The sequence below is a fragment of the Vicugna pacos genome, chromosome 11 (assembly GCF_048564905.1).
Source record: "Vicugna pacos chromosome 11, VicPac4, whole genome shotgun sequence".
Classification (NCBI taxonomy): domain Eukaryota; kingdom Metazoa; phylum Chordata; class Mammalia; order Artiodactyla; family Camelidae; genus Vicugna; species Vicugna pacos.
The window spans coordinates 96969443-96986968 of NC_132997.1; the positions used below are offsets into that span (position 1 = coordinate 96969443).

General features: G+C 48.1%; 1 protein-coding gene across 4 annotated transcripts in view; it reads right to left on the reverse strand.

The window, feature by feature from the left end:
* Positions 1-12719, reverse strand: part of C11H10orf90 (chromosome 11 C10orf90 homolog) — an 84834-nt gene extending 72115 nt beyond the window's left edge. The window contains exons 1-3 of one of the 4 annotated variants that reach the window (XM_072972101.1): positions 12647-12719; positions 11875-11991; positions 3926-4017 (exon numbers count right to left, since the gene is read on the reverse strand). In XM_072972101.1, coding sequence (XP_072828202.1) covers positions 3926-4017; positions 11875-11968 — 186 coding nt within the window. In that variant the 5' untranslated portion in view covers positions 11969-11991; positions 12647-12719. The other 3 variants (XM_072972102.1, XM_072972103.1, XM_072972100.1) reach the window with 3 other exon arrangements.
* Between the last annotated feature and the right edge of the window lie 4807 nt (positions 12720-17526).

The window sequence follows — 17526 nt, forward strand, 5'->3', positions numbered from 1 at the left end:
ACGTAAGAGTGTTTTCAAGTGTGTGGGTTCACTCTGGTATGCAACAACAGGGAAGAATGGTTTTTAAGACAAAATGGAAAAATTGGAGATTCTCTCCCTCTCCAGCCTGAAATATTTAGCTTTCCACACATTTACTAGAAACCAAAGGATTCAGGGCAGTGGAATGTATCACAGGGAAAACCTGGCAAGAATCTAAATGTTTTTTAAGAGGGGATTGGGCAAGTGAATCATGGCACGCACAACTGCATCATATTCTGCAGAAATTAGAGATTACAAAGAATTTAAATGCTATGGGAAATTGTTGATCTACATTACAGTCATGTTTTAAAAAACGCATGGGAAAAATAAAGGAAAGAAATATATATAAATATTTTCTTATTTATATATTTGTATTTTCCTAAGTGTCTACATAAGATTGCCATTATTCTTGCTACCAGGAAAATTTAAACACTGTTTTTTTTAAAAAAAAAGAAAACTCTCTTCCATATTTCATCTCTTTTAAGTAATCACTTGGCTGAAGAAGTGTCTGCATATCATTTCTATGGCTTCGATGAATTTGAAAGGAAAAGTGATCAATCTTGTGCAGGCTCGGGAGGAGAGGCAGAGATTTATGGCCGTTACAGAGGAAGGGCATCCATTTGAAGTGTTTCATCATCTTACAGCATCCTTATAACAAACACACAGGGACGAGCTCAAAGTTAGGAGGGAGATTTGAAAGTCGCACTACTGCCGTGGTCGAAGTGGATGATCCAGATCGTTCCAAAGCAGACGTTTAGAAGATGTGATTTCTGGGAGTTCTTTCTTTTTTTAACATTTTTTATTGATTTATAATCATTTTACAATGTTGTGTCAAATTCCAGTGTTCAGCACAATTTTTCAGTCATTCATGGACATATACAACACTCATTGTCACATTTTTTTCTCTCTGAGTTATCATAACATTTTGTGTATATTTCCCTGTGCTATACAGTGTAATCTTGTTTATCTATTCTACAATTTTGAAATCCCAGTCTATCCCTTCCCACCCTCCACCCCCCTGGCAACCACAAGTCTGTATTCTCTGTCTGTGAGTCTATTTCTGTCCTGTATTTACGCTTTGTTTTTGTTTGTTTGTTTGTTTTTGTTTTTGTTTTTTAGATTCCACATATGAGCGATCTCATATGGTATTTTTCTTTCTCTTTCTGGCTTGCTTCACTTAGAATGACATTCTCCAGGAGCATCCATGTTGCTGCAAATGGCATTATGTTGTTGGTTTCTATGGCTGAGTAGTATTCCATTGTATAAATATACCACCTCTTCTTTATCCAGTCACCTGTTGATGGACATTTAGGCTGTTTCCATGTCTTGGCTATTGTAAATAGTGCTGCTATGAACATTGGGGTGCAGGTGTCATTTTGAAGTAGGGTTCCTTCTGGATACAAGCCCAGGAGTGGGATTCCTGGGTCATATGATAAGTCTATTCCTAGTCTTTTGAGAAATCTCCACACTGTTTTCCATAGTGGCTGCACCAAACTGCATTCCCACCAGCAGTGTAGGAGGGTTCCCCTTTCTCCACAGCCTCTCCAGCATTTGTCATTTGTGGATTTTTGAATGACAGCCATTCTGACTGGTGTGAGGTGATACCTCATTGTTGTTTTGATTTGCATTTCTCTGATAATTAATGATATTGAGCATTTTTTCATGTGCTTTTTGATCATTTGTATGTCTTCCTTGGAAAATTGCTTGTTTAGGTCTTCTGCCCATTTTTGGATTGGGTTGTTTATTTTTTTCTTATTGAGTCGTATGAGCTGCTTATATATTCTGGAGATCAGGCCTTTGTCGGTTTCACTTGCAAAAATTTTCTCCCATTCCGTAGGTTTTCTTCTTGTTTTACTTCTGGTTTCCTTTGCTGTGCAGCAGCTTGTAAGTTTCATTAGGTCCCATTTGTTTATTCTTGCTTTATTTCTTCTAGGAGAAACTTTTTGAAATGTATGTCAGATAATGTTTTGCCTATGTTTTCCTCTAGGAGGTTTATTGTATCTTGTCCTGTGTTTAAGTCTTTAATCCATTTTGAGTTGGTTTTTGTATATGGTGTAAGGGAGTGTTCTAGCTTCATTGTTTGATTTCTGGGAGTTCTTTAACTCAGTCACAGACAGTTACCAATTTTGAGTACATGAATGTCTGTGTGTGTGTGTGTGTGTGTGTGTTTGTGTGTGTGTGAGTGTGTGTGTGTGTGTGTTACAGAGACCTAGCCACATGGCCCCAAAGATCTCTGTCATTAATGACCGAACAGGGAAATGCTGAAGTTTGCCAGCTCACTGTGAAAAATAGATGGGAATGATCTTCAGTTGGTATCTTTCTTTTTAAAAGAAATGTAGCAGCTGACCTTGGCATTATCCTCCCTTTCTTAGCAGGGCCTCTCCTCCCAGGGGTGGTTCTCAGTGGTCCACGGCTCCCCCAGCTCATTTCCCTCTCTGCAACCCGGGAGGGTCCTGCCCCTGCTCCCAGGGGACACAGTATTATAGCTACACATCTCTGCATCTTCAGACTGGGAGCTCCGTGTTCCACATAGAAATGGCTTTAAATATTGATGACTAAATCTCAAGACCCAGAAGAGTGTCCTTCTTCCATCATGTGAAATTCCAGGCCTGGGGTCTCCAAGGAAATGTTGAGCTTTATTAAACGCAGAGCTAAATCAAAGGATAATACCTATGACAAGCATTTTGGGGGACAAATTATGTTTTACAGATACCCTTGCTACTTTAACGTCATGAGGGATCGATTCTTAGAACTCTGCTCTCTCTTAGAATTACACAAAAGCTAGTGGCAGAATTTCCACTTGTGAAAGACAACAGGAGCCTTGTAAACTGCAACACCTCGGACAGTTCTTTCAGGCAGGAAAGTCCTTATTTTAAGCTCTGCTCACTGGAATGAGCCTTCCTCTCGGCCAGCCCTTTAGAGCGAGATCAGGATAGGAGCTCCGGAGCCTGACAGCTCGTGAGCTGTGAGATGTGGGGTAAGCCAACTCCCGGAGCGATGGGAACTTTATGGTTTTCTCATCTGCAAAATAGGTATAATAATAATAATAATAATAATAATATAGTCGTCCCTCGGTATCCAAGGGGGATTGGTTCCAGGACCTCCTCAGACAACAAAATCCACGCTACACAAGTCTCTTATATAAAATGGTGGAGTGTTTGCATATAAGCTATGCACATTCTCTTGTAGACTTTAAATCCTCTCTAGATTGCTTCTAATACCCAATACAATGTAAATGCTACGTAAATAGCAAAGTCAAATTTTGCTGTTTGGAACTTTCTGGAATTTTTCCTTCCAAATATTTTCAAGTCACGGTTGGTTGAACCCACAGGTGCAGAACCGGTGAATACGGAGAACCAACTGTACCTCCCTCCCAGGATCGTGGGAAGGGTGAGATAAGTCAGACAGAGCCTGGCAGGTGATCCATGGTCCATATGACCCCCATGTGCTGAGTTCTTCGCTCTCTGGAATCAGAAACGGTTCATTTTATACATATGACCTCTGATTTTCTTCCTTGAGACCACTGACACTTTTTGCAGTTGTTAAGTGCCTGTAGTAGCTTGTTAGATTTCACATTACCTCTTCTCCACCTTCAAAATGCTATATATGACATCATCTTCTCTCTCCAGCAGATCAGTTTTGGTTAAAATTGAGATTCAATCGCCATACTCACCTTCAATACTGCAAACCTACAAACTGTTGGTGAAGATTGTAAGAGAATAACAGAATAGACAGTGCATACTTTAATGCAACAAGTCCTAGTCATTGATGGTTAGACTTTTCTGCCGCATTGATTCCATTTTTGACTAAACAAAATAAAATGCACACACATCACAAGCAGGCCAGTGCTCAGGATTTACAGCTGGCTGCACTGTGCTGACCACGAGAAGTTAGAAACATCTGTTACCTCGGTGAAGTCAGATTTCTTCTCTGGAACATCAGACTGGAGATTTTTAAGGGCAATTTGACCGTGAGTTCTGTACTGGTTGTCCGGCAATCCTAGGCAAAAGGAGATAATATTGCTACTTTGTAGTCTACGAAAGGATACAGTGGAGCATATAACTTTACTATAAAATTGAGTATCACCTAAAGTATTCTGTGAACCAACAGTGAATCCAGTATATTCTGACCCACGATAAAACCGTGTTTCCCTCATTCAGCCCGCCCTCTCCGTTTAAAGCTCTCCGAGTTCATTATTACTTAGTTTATTGGGCTACGAGCTTCCTTCTTCCAGGCACTTGTTTATGTTCCTAGACTCGGTCCTAATTAAACAAGTTTAGCTTCTGCACATTCACCAGCATCCTGAGTTTACACTCAGCAGAAGAGAGGATCCCTGAACAGTGTGGGGGTAAGAAAGGCTGACCTGCAAGATGGATTTACATCCAAACTCTCAACGCAACTGCAACCGTCCTGGAAGGAGCAGTGAGCGACTCAGACACTGATACTCAAGACGCTTGGGAACTTCTGAGGATGATGCTGTGAGGATCAATGGGACACCGTGGACCGCCTCCACACAAACATCAACCGCAGTGACAGCCCAAGAAGTCATCAGGTTCAAGTGCACAAGGTGGTGGAGCCCAGGTGCTGGTCCTGGCTCCCCATCAGCCAGCTTGAAAACGATGGACGTGCCTATGGAATCGCTCTGCGGAAGCTCCTCGTCCACTCAGCCTGCCCCGCACGCCTCACGAGCACTGGGCAGAGGGGAAAAGCACTCCGCGATGGAAGCCAGCAGTACTGGGACGCCTGCCTGGGCATCTTGCTAGTAATGCAGGTGTGAACTGAGCACGGGAAGGTGGGGTAGAGGAGAGTCTGTGTGGCCGCGTCTCCACAGCCCAGGGTAACAGTTTTGCCTTCACAATGCCGCTATTCTGGGGAAAGTGATTTTTTTTCCCTTTTTTTGCAGGTGGGATGTAATTAGGTTTATTTATTTGGTTTTTCAACGGAGGTGCTGGGGATTGAACCCAGACCTTGTGCACGGTAAGCATGCGCTTTATCACTTGAGCTACACCCTGCCCCCCGAAAGTGATTTTTCAAAGGCTACAAAGGGAACAAAAGGCCAGGACCGGATGGCTTCACTGAGGAATGTGACCAAACACACATAGGAGAACTTACACCAATCGTTCTCAAACTCTTTCAAAAGACTGAAGAGGAGAGGACGCTCCCAGACTCATCCTATGAAGCCACCGTCACCTTGATGCGAAAACCAGACAAAGACGTGACCGAAAAAACAAAATCATAGGCCAAAGGCTGCAAAGGATGGTTTCGCAGCTGCTGGTACAGGTGATGAGAAAGAGACTTAAGGAAGCCATTCTCTACGATAGCATCCTGTTTTTATCAGTTCACGAGAAGGGTCTATTTAAACATTTAGATAGAATTTAAAACATTTTCTGGGGAAAATGATAAGCTGTAGTATTTTCAAGTCTGGCAGATTTGCAAAGGGGTCAGGACATGGCTCGAGGCAATTTCAAGGGCCACCACTGACCCATCCAAAACCTGTTCATGTCACAGCTCGCCCCTGGGTGACGACAGAGCCCCTGCCAGCTCTACTGAGATGTGTGGCTGTGCCTCCATCTGTACTGAGTGACAGAGACAGTCATCCAAGATGATGTGCACAGATTACTTTCTGGGCAACGCAAATAGAAGACCTGAAAGATCTCATGGATTTCTCGGCAGAGCTGATGCATCATGATGAACTGACAATAAAGGTGGTGAAGAGAGACATCTCCTGGCTCTGGTCACACAGCATCATGTTAAGAACTCTGCAGGCGGCACAGGCTTCGGGGCCAGACAGGCCTGGGTCTGCATCCCAGCTCAGCCCCGAGCTCACCTGCAGTAGGTGAGTTGCTCCCCCCCTCTTAGTTTCTTCATCCACAAAATGCAGCCTCGCCATCCACACACTAAGGGTAACGAACGTCAAGTCCTTGGGCTGGGGTGGGATGTGGGGATGGTGCTGGATCAGTGACCCTGGTTGTGACTGCTAATGAGTGGGACCAAGGCAGCTCGTCCCCCTGCCCTGACTTGGGCCCAGATGGTCACTATCACCAAGGCATCAGTGGTCACTGGAATCAGACCACAGAGTCCCAGGGTCCCTGGTGACACATGCAACTTTGGGCAAGTGACTCGGCATCCCTTGGTTCCTGGCTGTGAAATGTGCTTACTGCACAGAGTGCCTGAAAAAGACTAAGTGACCTAAATAACTAGTCCTGAGCACCGTGCCCAGAATCTGACAGCATGCAGTGAACGTTAGCTATGAAGAAGGGCCACCACCTCTAGCAGGGAGGAGGGAGATGGCTGTGATCAGATGACAGGTAGGGCTGTGTATGAGTGTCTTATGGCTGCTGTAACACACGGCCACCAACTCAGTGGCTTAAACAACACAGACGTTCTATCTCACAGTTCTGGAGGTCAGAGCCCAAGACGGGTCTCCCTAGGCTAACATCGAGGTGTCGGCAGGGCTGCACTCCCGTGGGAGAGTCTAGGGACACTTCTCAACCTCAAGAGGCTGCCATGTCACTTGGCTCATGGTCCCATGTCACCGCAGCCCTCGTTTCCGCCATCACATCTCCTGTGACCCTCCCACTTCACTCTTATCGGGACCCTTGAGATTAGATTGGACCTGCCAGAAAACCCGGGAAGGCTCTTAACTTGATGCCACCTCCAGAGTCCCTTCGGCCATGCAAGGCAACATATTCACAGGTCCTGGGGAGTAGGATGTGGGCATATTTCAGGGGACCATTACTGCGCCCATTACAGACCTAGTTGGGGAGACTGAAACAGGTGTATTGATTGGAATGCAGGGCCTTTAAAATGACGGCTAGATGGGAAAGTACGTACAATGCAGTATTTATTGAAAGAAAAAAATCAAAAGCATATAAACCCCGTGACTGCAACATTTGACATTTTTTCAAATGTGTGTGGGCATCTACACAAACAGTAGGTCGTAACTGAGTTACAAACCTATTTTTGGGCGAAATTGAGGTGTGACTATAGCCATGCGTGAGCGTGCCTGATGAATTAATGCCCCCAAAGGCATCAGGAGGGGAGCTACCAGGACGGTTAAAAGTGGAGACTTTATCATCTGATGCATTTTTAAATGTTATTTACATGAAAATTTATTTTGTATTTTTAAACTTTTAGGGGCTTTATTTTTCTAAGTTAGTTAACTGTAGTTTAAAAAAAAGTATTTTGTATCTACTTTTGTCACCTCACCAGGATAAAATATATTAAAAGAAAAAAAAAAGAAAAGTAGAGATGTGGGGGAAAGAAAGATCCTGATTCAAATCCATCTCTGACACTAACCATTTGGGCAGTTTAAGTCATTTTAGGCAAGTTGCTTAAATTGCCACATCTCCTGTCCCTTCCGCCCGACCACACAGTTGTCACCACTGGTAGAACCCCTTCACATTTGGTGGCCCCCCCCGGCACCTCTGGGTAAGGCAAAGCTGGTGGACATTTGGGGCAGATTAGCAGGGACAAGGCTGGTTTCCTAGCCGCCGGGGTCTGTGTCTCCCATACAGAACACGGCAGAACCCTGGCCTTGGTTTCTAGAAGAGCTCCTGCTGCAAGGTCAGGAGGCGGCCAGGCCAGTCTGCTGCTTCCCTGCACAGCGCAAGCTGGCCTGTCCCAGCGCTTCGCGGGCACAGATGCCTGTCCCAGCGCCATCCGCCAACTCCACTCTGCATCGGGAAATGGTCCTGGTTAAAAGGAAGCTGGCAGAGGGTGGGCAGGCCCTGAGCTCCTGTAGGACACATGCCAGACGGGGCTTCGTCCCTGGAGTCAGGCAGGTCCAAATGCTGGTGGTGCGGCTCTGTGAAGTTTACACAACTTCATGGACCCCAGCTTTGCTCCTTTGTTGTTAGAGCACAGAGCTGACCCTGTTCCTCCCCCATCCCATTCCCTCGCTGCCCTGGCTGTCGGGAGGGGAGCGGTCAGGGGTCCCGGCTTTGCTCTCCCCTGAAAACTGTCTTCTGTGAAGGCTGAGTCTTTCTCCACCTTGGCCCACAGCCAAAGGTGACTCTTAGGGGTACAAAAGCCAGGGCAACGCTGTTGTCTGTTCCAGAGCATAAACCGAGGGCCACACTGCATCTGAGAGCCCCCCTTCCCCATCGGGCCTCCCTAATGCTCTCACAGTTCCTTCCCAAAAAGCGTCCCCACCCTCACGCCCCTCATCCCTGCCTCGGCTCTGCTTCTTGGAAACACAACATGGTTCCAGCTCACGGTGCTGACTCGCAGTGGGGGTTCCGGAAGTGGGGCCCCAGACCAGCAGCCTTACCACCACGGGGTAACTTGTCAGAAACATACGTTCTCTGAAGTGATGCCATGTGCAGCACCGCGGGTGGACCTAGAGTTTACCAGACTAAGTGAAGTCGGACAGAGCAAAACAAACAGCATATGATATCAGTTACATGTGAAATCTAAAAAAATGACACAAATGAACTTATATACAAGACAGAAATAGATTCACAGACATGGAAAACAAACTTATGGTCACCAAAGGGTTTGAAACGGGGGGAGGGACAAATCAGGAATTTGGGATTAACAGATATATACTAATATACACAAAACGGATAAAACAACAAGGACCTACTGTACAGCACAGGGAGCTATATTCAATATCCTGTAATACACTATAATAGAAAAGAATCTGAAAAGAGCATATATGCACAGATATATGTATGTATGTATAACTAAATCACTTTGCTGTATACATTTAATTAAAAAATAGAAAGTAAAAAAAAAATTTTTAAAGAAATGCACATTCTCAGGTCCACCTACTTACTAACCTGCAGACCTACAGATTCAGAAACTCCGGGGTGGGGCTCAGCCTTCTAGAACCTTGCCTGCAGCTCTAGTTGAGGACCACTGCTGGTCTTAGACCAGCAAGCTCCTGTACAGATGGTGAGTTTGAGGCCCCAGGAGGAAACCAAAGTGCTTTTGATTCACAACCATCCCATAGCTTTTAGAAAAACACACCTAGGGGTTTGAAAGGGGGCTTTTTACCAACGGTCTCAGTTAGATGAAGCCATCAAGAATGGCAGCATGCTATTATTTTGAAACAAACTAAATATCAGCCCAGTTAGCCACCCAGCTGTTGCTGGTTTAGGGATTGGCTGTGTCTGGCGTCCAGTGTCCTCTGTGGCCCGGGGAGTGTGTCACTGCAGGGGCTTGTCTGACGAGGGTTTCTCTCCTGAAATGCTTGAAGGATGGAACCTGCTTCTGCGCCTCTCAGCCCGAGTCACTCATCCAAAGCCACTCCCGCCCTTGAGACCTTCCCAGGGGCCACAAGTGTCAGAGCAACATGAACTGAACACATCATGAGAACCTGAGCCAGGCTCTCCTGGAACCCAACTTTCTACCTGGAGGAAGGTGTCCTTTAGGGATGGAATCCAGCTGAGCAGGAGCTGATGTGGCTCTCAAGGTGATGGAAGCCCTGGGCCAACAGGCAGAGGCGGCGAGATGCCATCCCCTCCCACGACTCTAAGAGGAAGTCACAGCTTGGCTACCTCTGGCCCCACTAAGCCACCGAGAGAGCCCTGCCAGCCAAGGGACCCAGGAGAGGTGTGGGATGGGGTGGATTTAGACGAAAGTGGCCGTGGGGTGGGGAGAGGATGGCACCGCCCAAGAAGGGGTAAGAGAGGAAAGTGGAAATGGCTTAAGGAAAAGTGTAAGCGCAGAGAAATCCAGCATCTCTGGAAAACAGCACGTAGCACGTTGGGTGAAGCCTGAGACACAGGTGAGGAATCACACACAATTCCCACATGGCACCCAACACTGCTTGAGCTGTCTGTGCGAAAATAGCCGACAAGCAACATCACGCATTGCCTAATGAATCAATCCATCAACGTCGCACGTAAGTGATGAGCGCCCCAGCCTCTTGTTAGCTCAGCGAGCTTGCTTGTTTTCATATCTGTGTCATTTGCATCCCGGCCAGAGCCGGCACATTCCCATCCCCACTTCGCAGGCTGTGAACGCCTTCCCTCACTTCTAGCCTGATAGGAGACAAGGTTCACTCAGAATTTTCTCCCGCCTTTAACGATACCCCTTCTTAATATTTTAAAATAGATGTTTCTCAGAGAGAATCACTTTTCAGATTTGAATTAAGTGAATCATCTCAGTGACACTGGACCCTGTTAACCCAATGCTTCTGGAACATCTTTCCATCTTTGACTTCTGGACAATGTTGTTTTCTTACCGTCTTCCTCCCTCTTGGCTATGTGTCTGACTTTCTTCTGTGGGTTCTCCCCTTGACACCCTCCGTTTTCCCCCTCGGCCCCCCAACCAAATCTCAGACCAATGCCAAGGAAGACCCTGATCTCCCCTGTGGGCACCAGTCCATAGCTGCCTCCCTGTCTCCTCAAACTCAGCTTTTCCAAAAGGGACCAACCAGCTCCCCTCAAGCTGCCACCACTGCCGTCTGCTCCTCCTCCTCGTTTACTTCCTTGGCAAGTGGCACCATTCTCCCATCACTCACAAGAGAAACCGAGGTGCCCCCCTTCCACACCCACCCTTCCCCTCACCTATACTGTCCAGCTGAAAGCAGGGCCTGGTCTCTTCTATGAAAAAAGACTGCTACGTCATATGAGCTTAATCTTCCCTAAGCTGCCTGGTCTCGGCAAGGTCACAGTCAAGTGGTGACACCACCAGCCTTGTCTCCGGTCAAGTTTCCCCCACATCCCCTTGGCACTGCCAATTTGTGACCTTGTGAAGGTCACACACGCCTTTGAAAATTCAGCTGAAAAGGGATACATTTTCTCTGCGGAACAGCACCTGGGAAACGGACCCGTAAGAATCCGAGCACACGTGCAGGGCGCCGGGGGCTCAGGGAGACCAGGACGGAAGTCCTGAAGACAAGCCCCCTCCCACTTTCTGGACGCGGTGGCTTCAGCATCTCTGGGTCTTCGGTCTCGGGCGCCCCCTGCCCACTTTCCCCGCGGGGCTAACGCCTCGCCCCCGGCGCAGCTCACGGCCACCGCCTCCGGGAAGGGCTGTCGCTCTGCCCCTCCCCACGTGCCCCCCGACCTGTGGTGCCTGCACTCGTTCCGAGAGCTTCCACAGCAAAGCACCACGAAGACGGCAGCTTAAGACATCAGGGATGTGTTCTCTCGCAGTCCTGGAGGCCAGACGTCTGGCATCCAGGTGCCGGCAGAACTGTGCTCTCTCTGGAGGATCCAGGGAGAATCCTTCCCTGCGCCTTCCTAGCTTCTGGAGGCTGCGAGCAGCTCGGCGTTCGTTGGTTTAAGGTGGCATAACTGGTCTCCCTCCATCTTCACACGGCCATCCTCCCCATGTCTCTGTGTCCCCAAATCTCTCTCTTTATAAGGACACCAGTCCCCGGATTGAAGGCCCACCCTAACCCAGTGTGACCTCATCCCATTCACAGGTCTGGGGTTAGGACTTGAACATATCTTTTGGGGGGACACAACTCCACCCAGCACAGTGCCCCCGACAGGCCGTCATTGCCCCGTGTCCTCACCGCGCTGCTCTGTAACCATCCGTCCGTGAGTCTGTCTCCCCACGCTGACAGAGGTCTTCAGAGGACGTCTACTGGCACCTTCCCCTCATGCCCAGCGCCGTGGCTGGGTGCCTGGCCAACTGCTGACTGTCGACCGAATGAACACATTATTTTCTATTTTGGTAAGAGTTATGCTTGTTGGGGGAAAATCAGAGCATACCTTCCTCAGGCAATCTGATCATATTCCACTGACGTTTCAAAGACTTTTTACTTAGTTTCAAAGGTCTTTTAATGACAAGGACGTGTTTGGCGAAAGGAAAGAAAAATCAGCCACAGTATGTGTCTGTAACTCCTCTCGGAATGAGCCAGGCTCCCACCTTCCACGCTGTTTGGAGACGCTTTACCTCTGATGAAGTCACCAGAATGTTTACGCGGCAACCGGGGAGGGGGTGGGGAGACCACCCTGGGCTGTTTCTCCTGAGCAGGGACAGCAATCATCACTTTGACATTTGTATCTGAGGCTTTGTAGACAAGCAAAAAAAAAAAAAAAAAACTGGCACAACCATTACAGTTTTCCGCAGAGCCCTGTTCGATGTGAGACAAAGAGCTATTTCATCTGCCACCTACAGTCAGACACACATCTCTCCTCAACTTCTCATTACTTTATTTTTCACCTTGTTTTCATGATGCTGGTTCTCTTGCCAAGCAGCATTTTTACTGTTGGAAAGTGCCCTTATGATTAACATACATTCAGATAACATCACAATATTAATTTGTCTAAGCCACTTGTGATACATGTTAACCAATTTTTGCAAACTGGTTTATCTAGAAAATTGGGCAACACGGCAGTCTGTTTACCATGAAAGCTATCACAAGAATGATCGATTAGTTCAATTTAATAAAACACCTTTGACACTAAATTATAATGAATATTGTTTTATAATTTATACCAAGCCACATCTGAGGTAGCTTATAATTAACAACACAGATAAAAACTGGCAAAACTGTGATCAAAGAAGCAAGTGATGAGCTGGAGAAATCACTGGACCATAAAGCCTGGGCTAAACGTGGCCCCGGCACCGAGGAATCACAAGCTAAGGGTGAGTTTGCCACAGCCAAGGCCAAATAGGGGACACGGTAAATTGCACAACTTACTGCCCTTCAAATGCAACATACCGTTTCATGGGGAAAATGGTGTTTTATCCCCTGGGATAAGGCACTGATAGCACGGGTCATTGTATAAATGGACAGTGCCTTTGCAAGCTGGTTCAGAAACAGTGGAACAAGGCACATGTCACTGGACAACCCCACGGAGCTTTGGGTCTGGTCAATGTCACTATGACACCATAATGGCTAAAACGTACTGCGCCATCATGGCAAGACAGACGCTGAACTAAAAGATTATCTCCTTTAACACTCAAGATGACCTTCCAAGTAGGGCACAATTTTTACTCCCATTTTACAGCTGAGAAAGCTGAGCTCACTGAAGTAACCTGCCAAGCGTCACCTGTCCAAAAGCCTCAAGCTGAGGGTTTGCAACACTCATGATCACCGAACACCTAGAAAAGGTAGAAGCGGGGCAGAATCCGTGAGATTGGTAACACCTCCTATGAAGCCTGAGAGAGCAGACGGTTTGGGCAGCAGGGCCAGGCGACACCTGGCGCTAGAACATTCTACCGCTGTTTGCGCCTCGGTGAGAGAGGCAAGCGAGGGGCTGGGAAGAAAGGGTTTCCAAGGGTTTCCGCACACTGCCTGTCACACAATGGGCCCTGAAAAAAAAATGGAAGGTATCAGTAGCCACAGTTTTACACAATTTTCCTCTTTCTCGTAAGGATGCGGAATGTCATAAAGACCCGCCCACTAGTAAGTAAAACCCGCCCAGTGCTTTCCTAGCCGCTCGGGCTCCCGCCGATTCCCGACCCCTGGACCCACAGGCACCTCGCCTCTGCCCTCCGCGTCCAGGCGCGGCCCCTGCGCCTGCCTTCGTGTGGCTGCGGTGGGTCTAACCCGGGAGACGGTGAGACGGCGGGGGCAAGGACCGCGCGGCCAGACGTGACCTTGCACGTGCGCCAGCCCTCTGCACCTGCCGCCTCCCCCGTGTGCGGCCCGAGCGGGGCCACGCCACGACCTCCGTTCAGCCAACGGGTACTGAGACTCTGACGTCCTGGAGGACCAGACTCAGGTGCTGGGTGAGAGATGATCACCGCCCAGGAGTCCCCATCTTTGAAGAGCTCACAGCCCGGCGAAGGAACAAGATATAATGAGATCTTTTTCAATGCAACATGATTTGATTATTTCCTTTTAAGGGCTCCCCCCCTTAGTTGTGGTAAAACGCACATAACATGAACTGTACCAGCCTGACCATTTCTAAGTGTTCCACTCGGTGGCATTAATTTCACCCACCTACAGTCTTGTGCAGCCATCACCACCATCTGTCCACAGAACTTTCGTACCTTCCCAAACTGGAACTCTGCCCACTTTAAATCATGACTCTCATTCCCCTCCCCCAGCCCTGGCATCTGCCATCCTACTTCTTGTCTCTATGTCTCCACTTACACCACTGTCCGACCTCGTGTAAGTGGACTCGCAGTGTCCGTCCATTTGTGACGGGCTTATTTCACCGAGCATAACGCCCTCAGGTTTTGTCCAGTGTCTCATGTATCGGAATCTTCCTCCTTTTAAAACAGGAACAATAAATACTCCATGACATGGCTGGATTACACTGTTTATCTATCCACCGGTCCATGGATGGGCTGCTCGCACCTTTTGGCTACTGTGAACAACGCTGCTGTGGACGTGGCTGTACAAATGTCACTCCGAGTCCCTGCTTTCAATTCTGTCCATGCGTTGCTTTTTCTTCATGCTGTGGTCCTGTCTTGGTCTTATTACCTAATATTTTCTTAGCAAACACTGGAGTCCTTTTTGACGGGGAGGTAGGACAAAGAGCTGGCCACACGGATGGAGTTTAGTAGTCGTCTTAAAAGAACGATCCTTCCCTCCCTTTGGCCCCACAAGCACGGGGGCGGGGGAGAGAGGGTGGGTCCCGTTTGAAGCCCCTGACAGAAGAAAGCAGTTAAGCACAGGTGGTCTCTGTCAAGTAACCCAAACATCTTCCACATGGGCTCCAACAGGAAGGGCCGAGAAGGTGCCACCCCCTCGGGGAGGACTTGGTGAGCTGGCAGCCCAGGTCAGAGAAAACCAGGGCCTGGGCAGGGAAGAGAGGTCGCCGAGGGTCCCAGGGAACATGTGGCCGCACCTAAGCAGGGAGCCTGGGCTGGGGCAGTGGGAGAGGCGGAAAGAGGAGGATTTGTCCTCTATTCTTTTGGCCTTAACACAGCACGAGTTGGCAGGAGGAGTCCTGACGAGCAGCAGGGACACGGGGCTCAGATTGCAGCTGCCACTCAGCATCATCTGCGACATGAGGAGGGTTCAGGGGCCTGCGTGGCCCTCAGGACACCGCCCAGCTCTGCCAGGAGGTCTGGTCCCACGGTGGCTGGGCCATGAGGTGCTGGGGACATCTGAGGGAGGCTGTGTGAGCGAGTGGCATCTCCACCGGAGCTCGCTTCTTCCATAAAGTGGAGAACGGCACGATCTCGCCCTCTCTCCTTTGAGGAACGTCATACTCACTGACTGAGAATCATCAAACTGTATGGAGCATCATGGGGTAGTTTGATTTCAGAGGTGACAGTTTCTGTCCCCAGGTTCCCCCACATGAGACCCAGGCTGCAGCGGGGGCCCCACCAAGTCAGCTTTCTGCAGGATGATGCCTTTAGTTCAGGGCTGGATACCAACCAACGCACAAGGCAGGAAAACGGGCTACCTTTGAAACCCCCTACAAAAGAACGGGGAGCCGCATCCAGCCCCGCAGCAGAGCCCCGCGCTCCGGAGAGACCAGGAGAAGCTGCCAGCCCAGGGCTCGCCCCCTACACAAGCCCCAGGATTATTTTCCTAAGATGTCAGCATGGATTTCCTCTCCTTCACGAGAAGCATCATGACTCTTGTTTGTGGGTCTGTGTGGCTTCTTGTTTCTCGTCCATTCAGCTGCCTTAGCTGGAGCCTGTCTGGAGCCTGGAGCAGGAGCCCGCAGAGATGATTACAGGGTCTGCCGCGAGCTGGACAAATGAGGCTGGTGCAGCGTCTGGAAGCTCCAAGTCGTAAATCTCTCATTATAAGAGCCATTAGCCACACGCCGCACATCAGGGGTCTGGGGAGAAAGCTGCTGTCACCGGACCAGATCCAGGAGCCCAGCATTCAAGGAAAAACCCAGGCTTGGGGGTGCTCACACACTACCGCCATCATCCTGTACTCCCACCTGGAAAGCCAAAGTGGCCTCTCTACAAAATTCTCCAACAAGATTACCTATTCTGTTCCAGAATGGTGTCAGCTGTGCTGGACCGCCCAAACAAGGCTGCTCTTCCTGCTGGCTATGATTTTTTGAGTTGCTGTTCAACGGAGCACAGATCCTAACACTCTGGGTCCTCCGCTAGTCCCTCTGATGTAACAGGTCCTAAACTTAGGCAAGAACAAGGGAAATTGTTCCCTTATACATGGAGGCTTGTCCTCACCTGCCACTTCGCCAAAATAAAAAGAACAAGAAAGAAAGACAAAACAGAGGCTCAGAGAGGGGCAAGGCTTAGAAGCTCCTGGCTGGAAATTGGCAGAGTCAGGCTCCTAACCACACCCCATCTAGCTGCGCTGGGCTGCTCTCTCCCAGTAGAAGAAAGAAAAGGAAAGGAAAGGAAAGGAAAGGAAAGGAAAGGAAAGGAAAGGAAAGGAAAGGAAAGGAAAGGAAAGGAAAGGAAAGGAAAGGAAAGGAAAGGAAAAGGAAAAGGAAAAGGAAAAGGAAAAGGAAAAGGAAAAGGAAAGGAAAGGAAAGGAAAGGGAAGGAAAGGGAAGGAAAGGGAAAGGAAAGGGAAAGGAAAGGAAAGGAAAGGAAAGGAAAGAAAGAAAGAAAGAAAGAAAGAAAGAAAGAAAGAAAGAAAGAAAGAAAGGGAAAGGAAGAGAGAGAGAAAGGAAGAAAGAAAGAGAAAGGAAGAGAGAGAGAGAGGAAGGAAATATATATATATATATAATTCACATACCATAAAGCTTATGCTTTAAAGCGTAAAATCCAGTGGTTTCTGTATTCACAGATTTGTGCAAACACCACCACTCTTTAATTCCAGAATAATCATTCCCCAAGGAAGCCCCGTACCCGCTACCCCCCACCCCTGGAATCCCCTAATACGCATTTTCTGGATTCGCCTCCTCTGGACATTCACATAAATGAAATCAAACAACACACGGCTTTTGTGCCTGACTTCTTTCACTGTGTGTCACGTATTTCAGGTCCATCCATGCTGTAGCATGTGTCAGAATTTCATTCCTTCTGTGGCTGAAGAACGCTCACAGTGCATTTGTGTTCCCACCGCACAGACAGACCACATACGGTGCGTCTGTTCACCAGCTGATGAGCACCCGGGTTGTTCCCACTTTGGGGCTATAATGAGCAATGCTACCACGCACATTTGTGTAGCAGGTTTTATGTGGACATACGTTTTTCTTCTCACGGGTGGATACCTAGGGTCCACGTGCTGGGTCATGTGGTAACTCCACGTTTAAGTTTTTGAGGAGATGTCAAATTGTTTTCCCAAGTGACTGCACCACGTTACACTCCCACTGGCAAAGTATGAGGGTTCCGCGCCCCCCTATCTTTGCCAACACTTGTTACTGTTCATCTTTTTTATTACAGCCATCCTAGTGGTTATGAAGTAGAATCTATCTCCTTGTAGGTTTGCTTTGCATTTCCTAGTGATGAACAATGTTAGGCATCTTTTCATGTGTTTATTGCCCGTTTGTATATCTTCTTTGGAGAAATTTCTATTCAGGTCCGTTGCTTAGATATTAAATTGGGTTCTTTTGTCTTTTTATAGCCGCCCTAGGAGTGATGCTTCCCATTCTCCTGCCCCCTAAATGAGTGACAGGAAAAACAGTGACTCTCAGACTCCCTTAAGACAGCATCTCCTTTCTAGCTAGCTTCAGTGAGAGCAGCATTAATGCACAGAGGCTTAAGAGAA